Raw genomic sequence first — 17,636 nt, 5'->3', positions numbered from 1 at the left:
TCCTTGTGCCTAGCAGTGATCTTCTTCACTAGCTGCTGATTACCATGTTATTTGTATGATTCTTAGACCATATAGGCAGATCCATGTGATATTGTGGCACACTCTGTGTGGAATTATGTAAATCCCACCTACTATGAGTTTATGATTATTACATGAACCTGCTAATCTATTTCCATTGTCATTCATCACACCTAACCCATGCTTTCCCATAACTTTGCCCAGTTCTGTCTTGACTGAGCCCATGTTAGAAATGCATCTGTTGGTTTTCTTTTTGGGAAGAACCTGTTAAACCACACATAAGTAGTGATTTGTATTTTATTTAATAATGGCAAGCTGTAGTTATGCTATCCTAAAAGAAATTACTGAAATTGTTTTTCAAAGAACCAGAATGGTTCATTCACCGTGTTAATTAATGTAAGTCAGTGTTCTGCAACTTTTTTTTACTCACGGCACACCCCAGACTGGCCTAGCTAGACTCAACACGGCACACCAAAATGTCTGTCCCCTCAAAATCATATGAATCTTAATATAATTACGAAATATTACGTCGTTATGTAATCAATTATTATTATTATCATTGTTGTTGTTATTATCATTATTATTATAAAACATGAATAGACTTATGCATTTATTAAAAATTTATTAACTTTAATTCACAGGGGAACACTTTACTTTTTTACCTTTTTTAATTCACTGTAGAAAATGCAAATTTCTAATACGAATTTTAAAGTAAATAACTCTACTCATACCTTCAATGTGATACTTAAGCCTGCTTAGCTGCACACAGACAGCTGATTCGTGGTGGAATCATTGACAAAGCAAGCCTCATTTCTTCATCAATGGATTTAAGTCTCTTTCTCTTTGATGTTTTAATTGCAGTCAACGTCGAGAAGCCCATTTCACACAAATAAGTAGTTGAAAATGGTAATAACACATTAACTGCCATCTCGGAGATAGCTGGGTATTCACTGCTTATTGACAACCAAAATGTATCCAAAGGCACTTCAAAAAATTTTAATTTCAATGTTCAGTCTGCTTTCAAATTTGCCAGTTCCTCTTGTAAGCGTAAATTTTTCGGAAGATATTTCGAATCCATACTGAATGGATCACGAACCCAGTCAAAATCTTCAACACTTTCTCCAAAATGTTTTTTGAAAGTCTGCTGCAAGAGTACTAAATGTTCTATAATTAAGTCCATCAACACCTTGTTATCGTCAGCAAGGGGCCATACAGTTTGGAACATCTCACACGATCCATTTTCAATTATCTGTATCCACAAGTTCAACTTATTAATAAATCCTTGAATCTTATCCATACTAGTCGGAATATTTTCGTTTCTACCTTGCATTTTTCTGTTTAGTTCATTCAAGTGTACGAAAATATCGGATAGATATGCCAACTTAGATACCCATTCATCATCTGCAAATACATCTGCATACTCATGCCCCTCAATAGTCAAAAATGAAATTACCTCCTCTTTATGTTCAAACATCCGTGTTAACACTTTACCTCTAGATAACCATCGTACTTCTGTATGTAGCAGAAGTGTAGTGTGCTCTGATCCCATTTCTTGACACAAAACGTTAAAAAGCCGCATATTTAGGGGCCACGATTTGATGAAGTTCACAACTTTTACTACTTCGTCCATCATAATTTTCAGAGGAGATGGCAAAGACTTAGTAACAATGGCTTCGCGGTGAATGAGACAATGGTCGGTTCGTAAGTTAGGATTTAATTCGCGTGCTTTACCCACGAATCCTTTCACTCGGCCTGTCATAGAAGTCTGTACAAACACTAACGCAGTCCTCCCATGTTAATTCATTACGGACCACATATTCATTAGTCGTACGAAATATTTCTTCACCGGTTGCTCGCTCGGGTAGTTCTTTGCAAAAAAAGAAATTACTTGCAATTACATCCCCATCAAAATACCTTATGTAGGAAAGAAGTTGTACGTGACCACCAATATCGGTGGACTCGTCGATCTGAAGTGAGAACTTTCGACTGCTCTTTATTTTCTCCTTCATAATGTCTTTGATGTCACTGGACATGTCACTAACTCGGCGGCTGATTGTGTCAGCAGAGAGAGGAATTTTTGAAATTTCAGAAGCAGCTTCTGAACCCAGGACTATTTTTACCAATTCTTTACATGCGGGCATTAACAACGTTTCTGCTATTGTGTGTGGTTTTTTGGCCTTTACGATAAGTTCGGCTACCTTCCTGTATTTTTTGCGAAACACGTACCGACGTAGTCATGAGCGTCACTTTTTTTTTATTTTGTTCCAACAACCGACTAAAATAACTTATTATTTACTTAACAGAGAGGAATGTTTTGTTGACAAATGTCATTTTAATTTACTGGGAACCATAGCAGCATTACTGAGTTTTTCACCACACACAACACACTCAGGGATTGGGCATGTTTTGTCACTACACCAAAAAAAAAACGTAAGATAAATAGTTATCACTATATTGCTGGTGAACTACTTTCTGTTTCTTTTTTTCGGGCTTGATGGTTCCACTACTTGCACTCGAGGATGGACCACCCCGTACAAGGAACTTATCCATATCGAAAAAAGAAAATAGTAAGACTGGTGTAGCAATCCAATATTCGCACTACTGCAGAGCACAGCTGTGATAGAACTGAACTGAAATACTGTAATTGTTGTCTGACAATGTGTGGGTAATTCGGCGAAGGAAAAGAACAATAAAGTTTAAGAAGCGTCAACAAACAGGCACAAAACAGCCAGCCGTACACAAAAGATGCAGTGTTACAAACAAAGAACTCGCTTGAATAGCTCTATTGTATGATTGGTGTGGGCCGCTAAAAGGCTTGCTAGAAGTCTTACATGGCTTTCTTTGTGGTGACACAAAGCTTGCCGCCTGTAACCCATCAAACCGGCAAAATATTACAGGCGAGAATACATATAAGATGAGCAAACTATAACAATATTGAGTAAATAAATTACATTTAATTTCTATGAAAATATAACAGTTAACAGCAAGAATAAACAAGCAACTTTTTACTTAAAATCGACAATTAATTTCTTACAATATTACAATAGTAGGTAAAAGTTCGGTCACACCTTTCACCTTGTCACTGCACACCGGTTGCGGAACACTGATGTAAGTAACTAGGTGATATTAATAGATATTGGCTTAGAAGATGCAAACTTTGGGCTCCGGCTATGGAACGTGCACAGGTTCTAGTCTCTTGGAGGAAGCGTAACAACTTTTCTAGAGAACTCAGCCTGTGTATGGGATTGTTGGCCACCCACCATCGTGAGGAGATTGGGGAGCTACGAATGAGTAGCCTAACCTGGTCATAGAAAACCTACGACAACAACAAGGGGTTCGTCGTGCTGACCACATGTCACCCTGTAACGGTTTGGATGATCTCCCACCTCTGGTGGGAGTGGGCTGGCAGTCAGTAGGTAGGCATCAGCCATCATGAGCTGTTACATCACGAGTTATTGTTATTATTATTAAACAAACTTTTACATTAATAACAATTATAATGAAGTGGTAGAATTTTGCACTAAGCTAACACTGCAGTTCAAGCATGGGAATCGCAACGCTGCTCGGAGAGAATGAAGGTGATGGTATTGCACATTTTCCTTGGATTGATCAGTTCTTGCAGGAATTGTTTTGAGCAAGTGTCATCTCCATCTCGTTACAATGCCCAGTTGCCTCGAGCTGTGCTACTGTCAAAATGTCAGGGCTTCTGTGCATTTGGCTCCACACATGCGTTGGTGTTTTTGTTTTTGGACGTACAGTGCCGAGGTTTAACGTTGCAGTTGTTGCTGTGAAAATGGATTGCGAGGTGGAGCAGATGCGAATTTTCGACCTGATAAACGAACTGAGTGACCAAGCAAACAAATAATCATATATGTATTGCTGAAAATTAATAATTTTTAAGCAAAATATTTGCATCCTCGATTTTGCAGTGACAGCGTCGTCACTTGTAATGAAAGGGGTCCCGGGTTTGATACCTGGTAGAGGCACATAAGGCTTAGATTCCCACTTTAAACTGTAGGTCCAGTCCTGATTAGCCTTCCTGTGCATAAAGTGGACTTAAAACACCTACTCAATCAATTAAGCAAAATACTTCAGTGAGCGCCTGTGCATGTAACGGCTAGATTTCGGATTTTTAGGTTCTAAAAATTGTCCTTTTAGGTTCCTAAAATAGGTTCAAAAATTCTGAAATAGGTTTTCAAAACATTAAATTAGGCTTGGAAAATCCTGAAGTACTGAAGTATAGGTTCCAAAAAACTTAAATGGTACAAAATTCCTAACAATTACTAATTAGATAGAATTGTTAAAAATAATCACAAGAACCGTAAGAAATTTTTGTAGGTATATATATATATGAAATCAAATGTTAATTTTCTAACCAAATTTTCATTGGTATACATAATTTTCAATATTATCCACAATTTATTGTATTACTATACTTTTGCTGTTATCAAAAGTTACTTGTTGGTATGAAAAATGTATACATATGTATAATTTGCTGCACAATATCAGGGTGGTTAGTCACTGGGAATTCTTAGAATTCCAGGAATTATGCGTGAATTTTGGTAAAACATGAAAAAAAAAAAAGTTGAAGTAGATGTCTATTTTATCTTCATCTTTTAAATAACTTTCAACTGAAACATAGCCAGTGGTGAAAAAACGTTACTTCGCAAGGCGTGAATGCTACGAAAGGACCGATCTAATGAGAAAGTGAGTAAGACCACACAGATCAAAAGTTTGCACTTTTGACTGTCGAGGCAGTAGAGGCGATTGGTTGCCAAATTGGGGAAGGCCAAGGTCAGTTTACTTGTCTTGGTAGACAAGGCTTAGCATTAAGGATCCATAGTGCGGGGGCAAAAAGAAGGTGTGCAGTGTGCAGGTAACAGTGGCATCAAGACATTTTGTTTAGAGCTTTGAAAAACATCATAGATTTGGAGGGAGTGGGGGTCGACAGAAACATGTTTCAAACACGCTAGTCATTGAATTTTGTTACCAGTCCAAGTAAATACCTCTGAGAGATGTAAAATTCCTGTAAAACCTTAAAAGAATATCAAACTTCCAATGGTGGAAAAAACATATGATCCGGGTAGAGGATCCATTGAAGCTGATAGTTTCGCTAGAAAGAGTCGAAGCTCCCATTTGTTAACTGTAACTTGAACTGAAGTTGTTCCTCCATAAGGAATACATGGGATTCTGTAAATACTTATTCATCATATTTTTCAAACACTGTATCTAGCATAATTATGAATTTTAATAACAACTTCCACTTGCAACATAGGGAGAAATTCATACTCTCAAGTTATGCGTGGATTTTCTTTAGTAGCAGTGCCCATTCCGACGATATTGAAATAAATGCATACCTGGTGCAAAATTGTCACACCTCACCCTAAAGCCTATTTATAGAAATATCGGATACGTAAATATTACTGATAAGCCGATACGCAGATATGCTTACATTGGCCCAATACTGATAGAATACCAATTACTCCAACCCATTCCCACTATTTTGAAATAATTATTGATATTTCTATGAAATTTCTTGAATTCTTGCATTGATATTTGCCTTTCCTTTCAGAATTGATGAATATAGTTCCGAGGAGAAGAAGGAGAGTATTTTCATGGTGGAAGCAAGGGAGGCACGCAAGGAGTTGTTGAAGGTTGCTCAAGACAATGAAGAGAGCAAATCCTCCGAAACTAGTGTCGTTTTTATGGATGTGAATCAAGGCTTTGCATCTAGAGAGCACTTGCCAGTTCTTTCAGCCGATTGAGAATGGCTGGGCTGTAGTCGTGGTTTGAGTTTTGTCGGCTGGGCCGACCACTACATGACTGAGCTGGTCTCGCTGTGTGTTTTAGTTTCTGTCGCTGTTGTAGCTTGGTACATTGTTAACCTATTCAGCACAGGCTCCTTCCATTTCAGCTGAGGTTAACTTCCATATTATTGCAAAATTTTATTGTCCCCACAATGATAGAAAGGACAAAATTTTCGCAATGTGAAAATTACATGGTTCAGCATGCCATTCATAGCACGGTGTCAGTTTACCCTTTTTCCAGTCAAATGGCATGCACATTTTTATATATTTTTTATTATCGAGTATGTTGTGTTCTCAGTTTGCAGCATCAGTATTAGGTGTGGGTTGTCATTTGTTTTAACTGTTGTTTTATTTACAGGTTAGGTTCATTTATTTTATAATAAAAATATTTTGTTTTTCAATGTTGTTGTTTTTAATGTCTGATGCCTTCAATACTCAAATTTTTTTCATGCAGTAGCAGTAGCATATTAGAATAGAATAGGTTACACAATACTTCTGTAGTTTAGGAATTTGTAATTACATTAGTTTAAATTGGCCATTTATTTAGTACTTGCATGGAGCAGATGGGTGAATTTACGACTAGAGAAAATAGTAACATGGCTTTTATAGTATTCAATCTGAAATTGTTTATATTTTGTAGAATTCAGCACACTAGTTCTGTATTGTGAAAATGTGATATCCATGTATTTTTTTGGAAATAGGTGTAGAACTTGTAAGGCAATTGTCCATGTGCATTTGTCACTTTTTTTGTATGGGTGTTATTTATGAGACAACCTGAAAAAGATGCACCTGCAGTATTTCCATAACTGATGAACACAATGTAAAAAAATAAAATAAAATGCTATTAACAGAGCTTGGGTTGTTATTTATTTGTAATTGGTGTTATTCTATTTGTTTGCAACACAAACTGCTCATTCATTGCTAAATATTTATTTAACTTGTATTATTTGTGCCATACATTATGGTCAGCTTGCAAAATTGAAATCTGGTGGGGGAGAATATCTTAATTTACACACACAAACACGTGTGTGTGTGAATTATATTTTTATTACATATAAAAGTAAAGTGCTAAATATTTAAATATGTAGTTATTATTAAATATATATAAAGGAATTTACCAATTTGTTAAAAATGCAAAAAGTTACAAAATTGTTAAAATCGTTTTACTCTATTGTGTACAAATTTTCATTTAGTTTTTGCTTTCTACAATCCATTAGATTTCATATTTGTCTTACATTCTTATTTTACTTTTATTAAACATATGTAATATACAAGCAGCACTCACAAGCATGCACAGAAAGAGATATTATCATTTTTTCTTCGATGTTCGATTTCGATATTATCCATAGCAGGGTGGCTACTCACCGGGTATTCCTTGAATTCCGGAAATTATGTGTGAATTATTGGCTCCGTAAATTATGCGTGAATTCTGCTTGAATTGTTCTCCGTAGATGTGAAAAATTGTAACGATAAAGCTGGATTTTGCATTGTTTCTAGCTTTCGTTCAGTGGGAAACCATTCCTTTTCAGGTTTTATTAATACTCTCAAGTTTCGTATCCAATAAAAATTACATTTAAAGAATAACCTTTAGTAAACAATTATAAAATTTAAAGTGAAAGCCTGCTGAGTTCCCGCTTGTCCTCTGTTTATAAAAGTCAACTTAATACGAGGATTCAAGCGGCACTTTGGATTGTATTGAAAAAAAAAAAATCTGTAGCTACCCACTCTTGTAATGATGGAGTTAAAAATAATTACTGAATATTACTACATTTACTTACATAACCAAAGGCTAGCCTGTTTTGAGATCTCTACCATTGTTCTGAATATAGCACTTTTCCTTCACCCTTTTGTGACAACCACTTTAATCAGTCAATAGGAGAGCTCTCTTTATTATAAAAGTAATCATGTTTCACTTTTAACACTAAGTTTTCACTTCACTCGGATCCAATTAGAAGAAAACTCTGGAACAGCTGTCGAAATCCCTTCGAGATGATCGTGTCATCAGCTCAGACCCATGCTTCTGGGCACACGTTTCCATCTTCCTCACTGCAGCTTCCGGACCGACCAACTTAGACCCTACAGTTATATCGAAAACTAACAATGGACAGTCACCGATTCAGAGTTTTGATTTCTTCTTAATGTGATCGCGAACTACCGTTCAGTCGAGAAGACTACATTTTTTGACTTAACACAAAGAAAACTTCCCACGCTCGCTCACTACTGATCTTAGCGCCAAAAGTATCTGACACTGCTGTTTCCCGCGAGACCTACTCCATTTTTAGCAGGGGTGTTTATAGTTCTTCACTTTAGTCTTTTCGGACAACTTAACAATCGGTCACAAAATTGCAACTTTTTATTAATCCAACTATCATTGAATTTATATATATTAATGCCCTGAGGTAAGTTTTTCACAGTTTAGCTTTTATTTTTATCGAGGAAGGAAAAGGAAGAAACTGAATCTTCTCAATCCGTTTGCTTTGTTAGTGTCCATTCTTTGAAGAACAATCTATCTTACAGAGGGAAGATTATTACAAGATATCTTGAAATTAATAAGGCAAATTTTGCAATTAACAATTTTTCGTAGATTACCACGTCCTGTAACATTTGTGATTTGTGTTTGTAGATGTATTTCTAGTCTGAGTAGGTGAAATAGCAAGTGGAAACGCCGCAACTTAAATTAAATATATACGCCCTTGAATTGAATAGAGCTTTGGGATAAATTTGATACATAAAGGCAGGCCCTTTATATTGTTAATATATATTTGTGTGCGTGTGTGGATGGTAAGAGGTGGTAATACGTAAGGTTGAAATAGAGAAATCATCTGCTTTTACTTGAATTTGTGGAAAATCTGCCTTGAAAACCCGGGAATTATACTTGAATTTTATCATCGTCTTAAAGTGGCCACCCTGCATAGTAAAGTATATTTGAAGTCAAAACTAATTGCTTATCTTTTGTTGTTATAACAAAAAATCTCCCCCCTGGAAATATTTGGTAAGGGAGATTTTTGAAGATATGATTGTTGATGGCGGAAATTCTGCCTCTTCCCCCCAGGATTTCACCCCCTGATTAGGGTACACAATAAGAATACTGTAGCTATGTTAATGGCTCTTGGTCACTATATTACATCATGTAAAGAAATATATTTTCAGAAATTGTAGTTCTACTTTTTTTAAAAAAATAGGTGCATGTTGATAGTCATAGTTATTAATATGTTACATCTACAGTGAGAGCACATCTGTCGGTAAACTGGCCTGGAACCACTACCTATTTGATGAAATAAGCTCGTAGAATTAGATTGACAGTTACAATTAAAATTAGCACATACCTTGTTACAAGAGGTGTTGGAAATGTTGTTCTCCTGCATCCACACATTTACGGCATCTTTTTAGAAAATTTTCACTAACACGTATCAGTTCTCTTCCAAAATTGCTTCAATTACTCTCCTGATATTTTCTTTCAATTCTTCTAATGTATGGCTTCAGGTTTATAAGCTTGGTAGCTCCAACGTTGTCTAATTCCTTATCAGCACATGCAGTTTCACCCTTCGCTTCTTATCAAGAACACACCCTGTTTCCCTAAATTATTTAACAAGTTTTCCAACATCTGGGAATTATTCTGCAAAACGCCTTCTAACTTCCCTGCAAGAATTTGTAATGATGTAAAAGTCATACATAAAAGTTCATTGTTTTAAATTGTATGTATAGCATGGCATTATTAGACTGCAGAAAAGCACCAGTAATACGTAAACTTAAACACTTGTTATCATCTTAACACTTGCAAACTGGACACCAGCTATCTGGATGCTGACTCATTCAGCGCCAAGCTCAGTATATAGTTGTGGGTCTAAATACCAGCAGATGCGCACTCACTGCCTGGCATGCTAGCCACCGCTCCATAGAAAACTAAACTGTATATTTTCTCTAATTCACTGCGAAAATCCACCATTTTATTATTTTTATGTTTACAAATATATAATTCTAATGTCCTACTTTTGTTAAGTAAATGTCTAAGTGCACATTTTTTTTTAAAGCAGAACTCGTTGCTGCCCATGTGAGGTGAATGTATCATTAATGTTCAAGGATAATTTCCAATTTTATATTGGGTTGATATAATACCAGTTACTGGTAGTATTGGTAAAGTTTATATCAGTACCTAATTGGCATTGTCGAAATTTTTATATCTGTACACTCTTAATAAAGAAATAAATGCATTATAATTTAATATAAATACATTCATTATAATTTTAACAGAGCAATATGAAGCAACACGCACAAGATAAGTGTAATTGAACTGTTCTTAAATGTGAACAAATAACAATAACTACAGTAGAGTTTATTTCTGCCAGGAGGACATGCCTTTCGCAGCATACCATGTGGAATCTTTCTATAAACAAAACATTGGGATTGACTTTTTCTCCTAGATCATTAGTTAAGTGTGTACAATAAGTGGTTGTACCAGGTTAACGAGCCCGTTATCTTTGTTGAATTTATTTGTTTTGTTAAGATGTAACAAACACACCCTAAGATGACTGAATGATTCTTCATCACATTTCAAATACATACACAGAAATTTGCCATTTTTGAGTATTGACTGTATAACTACAATTACAAAAGGTGGTTTGATGTTTGCATACATTAGTGTGGTAAAGATTATTTTATTTCAATATCAAGTATCGGAAGCCTTTGTCAAAAGAGTTTGCAAAAAGTTCATGATGAAACCACTTCACACTTCTGAGGAGTGACCATCCAAATACAGTTGTTGCTATACAGGCAGGGGCAAGGAGGGGGTGTGGGTTGGGCTGAGTCGCTTCCTGGCACTGCTGTCAGCCTTCTTGACGTTAGGTAAAACTATTTTATGTAATTTGTTTGCAGCTAAGATTGAAAATTTAGACAGTGGATTTTATTTTGCTTAACTTGGTGAAGTATAAATTTGCAGAACATGCACTGCAGCTATTTAATTCGTTCATCTTGTTTAGGAGCCAAAGTCTAAGTAGCAGCAGTGGCGTACGCAAGGGGGGGGTTACGGGGTTTAAACCCCCCCCCCCTTGAGCTTGTGAAATAATATGAAAAATGCTGTGGAAAAAAATTAAATTGCCAATTTTTCACAGTCAAAGATCTGGGACAATAATATTACTATTACTTCTTCTACTACTACTACTACTACTACTAATAAAAATAATAATTTGAATTATTATTTCCATGTAGCATGGAGAAAAGCACAGCATTCCAAACACAGACGTCTTTCAGAGTGATGCCTTGAAAATAAACACGAGTTTCTGAGGTTAGGTTAGGGTAACTATGATTTAAAAGAGAAAAAAGTTGTTCTGTATCTCAGTTGCAACAATGTTCAATACACTGGCGTACACAGGATTTTTTTTTTCGGGAGGGGCTGGAATAGTAAATGTGAATAGCACATGGCTTCGTTTTGGAAGGCAGGATGCATAATAAAATATTTCGTATTTTTGGGGCTTTTCAGTCTATTAAAATTGTATTCAAAGACAAAAATGGTAATCGGGATTCACTTTAAAAGAGGTTTCGCATTTACACATTTTGATTTTTTAAAGTTCTTAACGGATTTTTATTTGAAAATTCTGATTTTCTCAAAATTTCGGTAGGGGCTGGAACACCATCGGCCACCCCTCTACGTACGCCAGTGTTCAACGAACATGTATTTTTTTGTGTGTGAACAATGAGAATTAACTAAATAAAGTTATTGGCTAAGAGGCTAATGTATAGACAAAGGCTAGGCGGACAAGAATACAGTCACCAATTCGTCTTCCCATTATATTGTTTACCGCAGCACGTTTGAATGTATCTCTTTAAAATGTGTCACCTTGTTGACTAGACAATTATTGAAACGACAATAAGATTAACTATTGTAAAATGTTTTGTTGGTAAGAACAGCGAGTTAATCCAGATATGAATTATCGGGGACATTTATGCGGGGAAAAAGTCGGAAAAATTCCAACCAATTTCGGGAATCGAATCCGGATCTCCCGCGTGATATCACTTGTCAGATGCTCTACCGACCAGATCACCGCAGCTCCTTGGATGAGTTCCATACTTTGATTATTTCAATTTATTGTAATATATTTTCTTGTATTTATGGATCTTCTTCACCCTTGAAATGTCTCACCTCGTTGACCAGACAATTATTTCGTAACAAAGAAACAAAAAAAATGCTCCCAGGATTTGCTAAAAATCGAATAACTAGAAAGTAATTTCGTTCTATTGTTTTCATAAATACTATATTTATGTAATCTCTATTACTTAATAGTGGTATTAGTAGTATTAATTCAGCTAATTAATTAATTGTAAGTATTATTAATTAATTGTGATTATTATTATTTAATTAAAGTATAATAAAACAATAAAAGGTAAAGGTAAAAAGGTAAAGTGTTCCCCTGTGCATAGCACCACGCCATGAAGGCGTATAGGGGGTGTGGGGGTAACGCCCCACACTTTCTTGATCCGGTCGTGAGTGGGGGTGATGTGATCAGCACCACGCCCCTGACCGCCTTTACCCCCCAGGGTTTCCCCCAGGTACCCATGTTATTCGACGCTGGGTGGGCGCCGGGGCCGCTTTCACCGTTAGAAAAGTTCCCGGATTTGAACCGGCCGGGGATCGAACCCGGGACCTTGAGCATGGTAGTCAGACGCGTTACCGACTGAGCCACTCGGCCACAGCAGAGCAAAGTTCTAATAAAACAATGGCAATGTGAATTTGGAAAAAAGTTTTAGAAATAACACCCCCCTTGATGAAATCCTGCGTACGCTACTGAGTAGCAGTAAGCAGTGGCGTGCCCAGGGGGGGGGGGGGTTGGTGGGGGTTAACCCCCCCATTGGTTTCGTCATTTAAAAAAATTCAAAACAGAAATACATTTTATTTCATAAATCGCCAATATTGTAAAATGTTTACATTTGGCAATGAGAAATGTATTTGCTTCTTCAATTACTTTTGATAATATTGGAGTTGAGTTACAGCAATGCACAAGCATTCATTCATTCCTTAGTCACTGAAAAGGAAGGAGAATTTCCTTCTCAGTATGGTCAAGAAAAGAGCCGTAACCCTTGGAAGGCGAACTGAAGGAATCCCTCCTCCCCTTTCTTTCACCCAGGATGACCCTCTTAGGAGAATGACCCTCGCTTTCCTGTTACGACAGTGCTGCTAACTTCCCTTTTCTTTCTTTTTCCTTCTTATACCATTTATGCCAGCAGAGCAAAGTTCTGTGAGATTTGAATCACTACAATTAGTAGGCAAAGTAAGTCGAAATCTTATTTCGCACCTGGATGCATATTTATTTCAAAATATCAATGATTATAATAATAATAATAATAATTGTTACAGGCAGTAGCGAAGCATGGTTTTACGAAGGAGGCAAGCGATGTTTTGTACAATAGCATGCTGGGAGGAAGGGAGGGGTGAAGGATGCGTTATATAGCCCAACTGGCCCAGTCAGTTCATAAACAAAATAAAAGCAATTAATATGCCAAAATATTATACGTTTTACTCTTGTGCTCGTTACAAATTAGATATTTTTTTCTCAACCAATTTCCAGCCTTCAGTTTATTGAATTTTCTTGTAACATGTGTGAAAGATCTCACTTGAATTTGTGCGTAAATAATTTAGCAGTTGCCAACACTACTGACACTGACACTACTGGTTGCTGTCAACACTGGTGACGTAATTTGAGCTGGACCAAGCTGGATGCATGGTTCAGACATTCGACCGCCCGGTATCTTTGTCCCAAGTCCTGGTGTTCACTGGGGTTGTAGCGAGTTGCAGTCTGCAAGGTAGCAAGTCGAAGTGGTCGTGTTGTGTGTTACGTTTCTGCGTGTGTAATAGATTTTTGACGTGGAACTAAAGATGGATAGAGAAAAGAGGAGAAATACGTATTAGATTATTTCCAAACGAAACAAAAAATGGAAGTTGAAGCTTCACCTTCCACAAATAGAACGTCAGAAATGGTCGATTTAAGTTCAGAGGAATTCCATCCGAATTGCGAGAGTGAAACGTGCGAACTTTCAGACTCTTGATATTCAACAAGAAGGCATAACAGAAGATATTGCAAACCTTGTTGCAAAATTATGTCAAGGAACTGTCGAGGTAAGTGACGTTCATTATTTGATAGCAGATATATCCATAGGCGGATTTAGAATTGTTTTTCTGGGAGGCCACAGCATGGGCTGTAAGCATACAATCGTGTGTGTGCAGGGGAGGGGGGGTGCCCGCGTGTGTATGTCTGGAAGACGTGTGTAGGATGTCCCCCAATATCACCAATAAACTTTCGCAGGGCGAGAGAACATGAAGATGAACAAGTTCCCTCAATGATTTCAGGGGCCTCACCGATGGTGGTGTAATCAAAGAGGTCCTGGGTTTGATCCCCTGTGAAGGTGCATTGCACAGTGGTACGTATCCCGATTTAAACTTTAAGTCCAGTCCCGATTAACGTATCTGAATATAAAATGGACTTTACAATCATTTACTTTTTGTTTTGTTCACGAACCCTCGAAAAACGATATTACCTATCTTATAGATTCACCAAGGCATTTGAAACCCTGGCGTCGGAGCAGTGGCACGTATTTTCCGAGGTCCCAGAAAGCTTGGTGCTACTATACAGTGTATATGTATGCAACCACATTATAAAATCACGGTTGCCATGGACAGTTTTATTATTTTGTAGGAAAGGGATAAAATTTGTATTACGACATGGGATAGACTAGATAGGCATCCTATTAACTGTAAATATTCCTTACAAATCTTCTGAATATTTCTCTTGTACAAACACAACAAATACAATAAGTAATATACGTGTGCAGTAATAAATTCATTTTCTGAAAGCATCTTTTCTCGCATCAGTGGTCGAAGTAGGGGATGCTGCTTCCAGTTAAGAAAGTTTCACAAATCATACCCCCAATTAGAATAATTTTCATATTGAGCATCCTCCACCTACTGTATTGTCTCCATGTTGATCAATACAAGGATGTACCCCCTCGTATCTCCAAAATCGATCAAATATCCCCTCCCTTTTCGGCTACGAATTTCTATTTCGAGCACTGTGTGGCAAGATTTTGTCGGGCTCAGTGACAGATCCTGTGGTGCGGTACTGGGCTTCGGAGGGGAAGGGGGGAGTGGCCCCTTCAACAGTTGGTTTCGCAGTTCCATAACGTTAACATTATACAAAATTCCTCTCCATAGACCTAATATGAAAATGAATATGACACATTAATGACACTGTAGTAGAAAATGTTAATTACTGAAGGGGTTCGTATTTGTTTGTCGACTGTCAAACAAATGTTTTCACCAATAATATAATAATACAATGCCAAAAATGTACACAATATTTAGCAAAATCATCTCCACAACAAGTACAATGTTGATTGAATTGATGTTTTAAATCCACAGTAAGGCCAATCGGGACTGGGCCTAAAGTTTAAAGTGGGATCCGAACCACTATTAGCCTCCACCGGGTATTGAACCCGGAACACCTTGATTACAAGGTGATGACGCTCACACTGAAATGAAACTGTGGTATCGTCATCTTGCAGCAATGCAATGACGTCCAGTAAATGCTCTTGAAGCAATTGATATATGCAGTGAAGTAATATTTCCCTGGGTAAACACACGTTTGCGCATATTATGTACAATCCCGGTAACAACAACATCAAATGATAAATCATTCTCAACTTTGAGGCGGTTGAAGACCTATCTTCGACATACCATTTGCGAAGAAAGATTAAATGGGTTAACTGCTCTGAACATTCACCGGGATATAAAAGTTACTTGTGACGACATATTGTCAGAACTCGCACAGAAATCTCGGTGCCTAAATTTCAGAATTTAAATTGTTGAAGTGTGGTACCTTATTTATTACTGTCTTAAGAAGTAGTCTTAATCTCTTTAATGTTGTTACAATGTTGAGTGTACATATTTTTTGTTTAAAAATTATATTTGAGCAATTAAATATAAAATATTAATAATTTGGAAATATTCAAGCAGGTGCTTTTATATGATGCAATAAAAACATGAAGCATCCATAGCAAATACATTGATTGCGTTCATTGGGGTAAAATCCAAGTATATTAATTATCTAATTTATTACAAGAAATTTGACCTGTGAACTGGAAAATGTATTGGATTCATAACCCCCCCCCCCTTACGAAAATCCTGGGCACGTGCCTTGCAGTAAGTATTTAGAAGATTCTCTAGACTTTGAAAGTTCTTTCATAGGGGGGCTTCTTAATCTGTCTGTGCCTTTGCTGCCCCTGTTTCAGCTTCCCATTCAGACAGAAATCTGTGACTTTGATGTCGTCGTCCACATTCCTTCCACATCTGCGTCAAAGGTTAACAGCTTCCAAGTTTTGGGAATGGAGGGGAGTTTTATTGCTTCGGCCAGGGGTGGAATGTACTGTAGGCAATATGATTGAATATTATGAATTTTTCTAGTATGATATAAATATATGTATCATCAAAAGTAGTATGGAGTGTGTAGTAAGGGATATCATCATTTAAAATTTCAAGAGATGTTTCAGAAGATACAGAAAAAAGAAACTAGTATTTGTGTAAGATTTCTAAATTTTATATTAGTTTAATGACCCCCCTCCAAAAAAATTGACCACTTGATACTGTCAAACTTTTGAAAAATGGACTTGGTTTATAAAGCCCCACCTGATAATCTGTGATCCTTAAGAATGTGTGGTAAGATAATTAATAAAATTTTACTTTATACAAGTATTATTGAATTATTTGTATGTGTTAGGTTTAGTGTCGCTTTTCTGGCACATCTGGCTAATCACAACCATGAAAATAAACGATTATTATGTGAAATTGATTAAGGGAATCGACCACGAAGTCTGCTGTTAAAAACGTGTTATATCTAAAAAAAAAAAAAAAAGATTTTTAAACGTTTAAAACTTTCTTTTTTGAAATTTTGTGTTCAACATTTTAACCCTCATCTGAGTGACGTTTGAAAATGGAGCCAAGTTATGTAGTGTGCAGGCAGTGGCGTTCCCAAGGAAATTCATAAAAGAGAAAGTCGAAGGCAGAGACAGATTGAAAATGAAAATGAGGGCCGAGTAACAAAAAAAAAAAAAAAAAAAAGAGAGAGAGAGAGAAAGTAATCCCCCTTTCGAAAATCCTGGACAGGATGTAAAATAATAATTTTCCTACAGTAGAAAAATTTCAAATTCTAACTTATGTTATGGTGTTTCCACTTCTGGAAGAAAAAAAAAACTTACTGATATCAAGATATTTCAGACACTTGTAGTGCAGAAAACTGCGAGAATTCACTGTTAAACAAAATCATTTGGATTTTCCAGACTGTTCAGGATCCCGAAACGTCGAGAAATCCGGGATGGAAAAATGTCCCTATCCCGACTTTTCTGGACCCCGTACGCCTCTATTTCAAACTTCTTAAAAAGTACACCATCCACTATGTAGTACAGTGGGATCCATGAGTATCACCGTGCAAATTGTCCATCACCATGTTTGTGAACTTTATTTGACCCAATAAGAGCTTCAAGAATTAAAAGAAAACTCAAAACAAGCTGATGACAACTTCTGCACCAGCATACATAAAAATCCGTCGCTTAAAAACACACAGGATGCAAGATAAAAATTGATGAAAATAGTCATGGACAATTTGCACAGTAATACTCATAGATCCCACTGTACCGTATGATGTAGTTACAAGAGAATATTTGTGGTTACGTCGTTAATCTGCAAAATAGGGGCTGCATAGCTTAACGTTCAGTAAGAGAATTGTAATATCATAATCTGGCAATATTGCAAGGCGCAAAAAAAAATGACAA

The 17,636-nt window shown here is 36.6% G+C and overlaps 1 protein-coding gene across 4 annotated transcripts in view; it reads left to right on the top strand.

The window, feature by feature from the left end:
* The window catches only part of LOC146001154 (glycerophosphocholine phosphodiesterase GPCPD1), a 65,831-nt gene extending 59,154 nt beyond the window's left edge, over positions 1 to 6,677 (top strand). For all 4 annotated transcript variants that reach the window (XM_083138445.1, XM_083138453.1, XM_083138460.1 and 1 more), the window contains exon 14: positions 5,591 to 6,677. In XM_083138445.1, the coding sequence (XP_082994571.1) occupies positions 5,591 to 5,783 (193 nt within the window). In that variant the 3' untranslated portion in view covers positions 5,784 to 6,677. The remainder of the gene's footprint in view (positions 1 to 5,590) is intronic.
* The last annotated feature ends 10,959 nt before the right edge of the window (positions 6,678 to 17,636 follow it).

This window comes from Lepisma saccharinum, chromosome 1 (assembly GCF_977018435.1).
Source record: "Lepisma saccharinum chromosome 1, izLepSacc3.1, whole genome shotgun sequence".
Taxonomy (NCBI): domain Eukaryota; kingdom Metazoa; phylum Arthropoda; class Insecta; order Zygentoma; family Lepismatidae; genus Lepisma; species Lepisma saccharinum.
Note: the sequence above shows the minus strand (reverse complement) of the source record. Positions and strands in the feature narration are given on the sequence as shown.